General features: G+C 64.1%; 1 protein-coding gene across 1 annotated transcript in view; it reads left to right on the top strand.

The window, feature by feature from the left end:
* Positions 1 to 1471: 1471 nt before the first annotated feature.
* The window catches only part of EMIHUDRAFT_459074 (hypothetical protein), a gene marked incomplete at its 5' end in the record, with an annotated part of 4925 nt that continues 4327 nt past the window's right edge, over positions 1472 to 2069 (top strand). Inside the window, one exon of the mRNA XM_005769338.1 lies at positions 1472 to 2045. Within this exon, the coding sequence (XP_005769395.1) occupies positions 1472 to 2045 (574 nt within the window). The remainder of the gene's footprint in view (positions 2046 to 2069) is intronic.

Below are 2069 nucleotides of genomic sequence, written 5' to 3'. Positions count from 1 at the left end.
CGCCGCCGCCGCCACTGTGATTGGCACCGCCTCGTTGCCTGGCGCCGGCGCCGCGTGTCCGACCGCCGCGACGAGCTCTTCACGGGAGAGCTTGCTATCGCCGTCGGTGTCGAGCTTGTCGAAGAAGCGGAGCACGGTGCTGATGCACTGGGACGGGGAGTCCGCCGGAGGGTCCGCACTGATCGACACAATGGCTCGGGTAGGAGCGGCGGGCGTGGCAGCGGAGACGGCGACAGGGATGGCGACATTAGAGCCGGAGGCGGGCGAGGCGACGACGGCGATTGCGGCCGCCCCGATCGTCGGCGAATCGGAGGCTGAGGCTTCCGGTGGCACAGTGAGCGCGCCAGCGGTGGAGAGCGCGCTGGCGGCGGGCTCGGTCACAGTGGCCCTGGCCGCTCCGCTCGAGTCTGCCGTCGAGGTTGCCTCCACCGTCGGCACCACCATGGGCGCTGCTGCGGCGGAGAACGGCACTGTGGCCGCGGTCCCGTTGTCCTCGCGCCGGTGATTTTTGTTTTTTTTTCTCCCGTGGTCCTCGTGTGGAAAGGTGAGACACAGCAGAATGGAGAGCAGGAACATCACCTCTCTCGACACAGCCGCCGTCCTCGGTCTGATGAACTCGCGGGCCTGGGAGGCCTAGGAAAGTGGGAGGGCTGCGGTTAGTCTCCCCCCCCCCCCATCCCCAGGGCCTGCAGGGCTCGCACCTCAACCTCTCATAGACCAGCGCGCAGCGCCAGCGCGTGTATTTTCTTCTTTCTCAGTTCAATCCTTTGACGAGCAGTGGAGAGAGAGATTTTTAGCAATACCAAACAACTCTAACACTCACACGTAATTTGGGGCCTGGAGCCCTGTTCACGCGCACGCGAGACGTGCAGACAGGGTTGCCAGGTGAGAGCGAATGGCGCGGTTCACGCCTCGCACAACAGAGAGAGAGATGCGCTCTGCATGGTGGGACATAAAAGAGAGCGAGTACTTGGGCGAGTAGGCCGTGCGGTCAACGCTGCCGCGCGCGACTTTGCGCGCGAGGCGGCGCAGCTTGAGAACGGCGGTGGGCGAGAAGCCGCCGCCGAACGTCTCGTGGAGCAGCAGGTTGAAGTTGTTGCGCTTGACAAAGATCGCGTCGTGGTAGAAACCGCGATGCGCCTTGACGTAGCCGTGGCCGGTCTTGTGGGAGAAGGGTTGGCTGGGCTGCCCGCGCGCCTTGCAGCCCATGTTCAGGCGGCGGGCCTTCTCCTCGGTGTTGCCGAAGGCGTAGGAGTGGCCAACGGAGGCGGGCAGTGGAGTGGGAGGCGCCGGGCGATAAACGCTCAAAGTGCTAGGGCATCCCACGCCGCTACTTCTCTGAAAGCCCAGCAGCATTTCTTTTTTCGCAGGAGTCGCTTAGGCGGCTCCAGTGGTGTACCTGTGTTAGTGCCAGTGCGCGCCAGTCCCGTGCCCAGTGTTGTGCGAGGGAGCTTTACGGTAAAACACCTAAATGGCACCTCCATTCGGCCAGACCGAGGCCAACCGCTGCAAGCTCTCCTTCTCCGGGGGCGGCGCTGCTGCTCGGAGACGTGCCATGATGCTCGCCCTCTCCGCGGCGCTGCTGCTCGGAGACGTCTACCTCCACAACCCGCGAGGCTCCAACAACAAGCTCAACGAGCAGAACAACAACGTCCAGAACAACAACCGTCTCTTCGACTCGCAGAACAACAACGCCGGCGGCTATCAGGTCGGCGACAGATGTGACCCCGTTTGCCAAGGCGCCGGCGGCCTCAACCCGGGCAGCACCGAGTACAATCGCAGCCTGCCCGGAGCCGCGCAGGGTCAGATGTACTTCTACGAGGGCAGCGTCCTCGAGTTGGAGTGGACCAATCAGCACGGATGCGGCAGCAAACAGGGCAACGTAGAGTGCGAAATCGTCATCCAGTACATGTGCAACGACGGAGCGGGGCCCTACTCGTCGCCAACTTTGCGGGACGGTCTCGAGTTCTCGAGGGTTGACGGCACCGCCGGCGGACCGCAGGGCCAGGCGCCCTCGGCTGGGCGCGCGAATGAGAGTCAGCGCGGTCTGCATGAATCTCTCGCCTGGT

Source organism: Emiliania huxleyi (assembly GCF_000372725.1).
Source record: "Emiliania huxleyi CCMP1516 unplaced genomic scaffold EMIHUscaffold_427, whole genome shotgun sequence".
NCBI classification, from domain to species: domain Eukaryota; phylum Haptophyta; order Isochrysidales; family Noelaerhabdaceae; genus Emiliania; species Emiliania huxleyi.
Note: the sequence above shows the minus strand (reverse complement) of the source record. Positions and strands in the feature narration are given on the sequence as shown.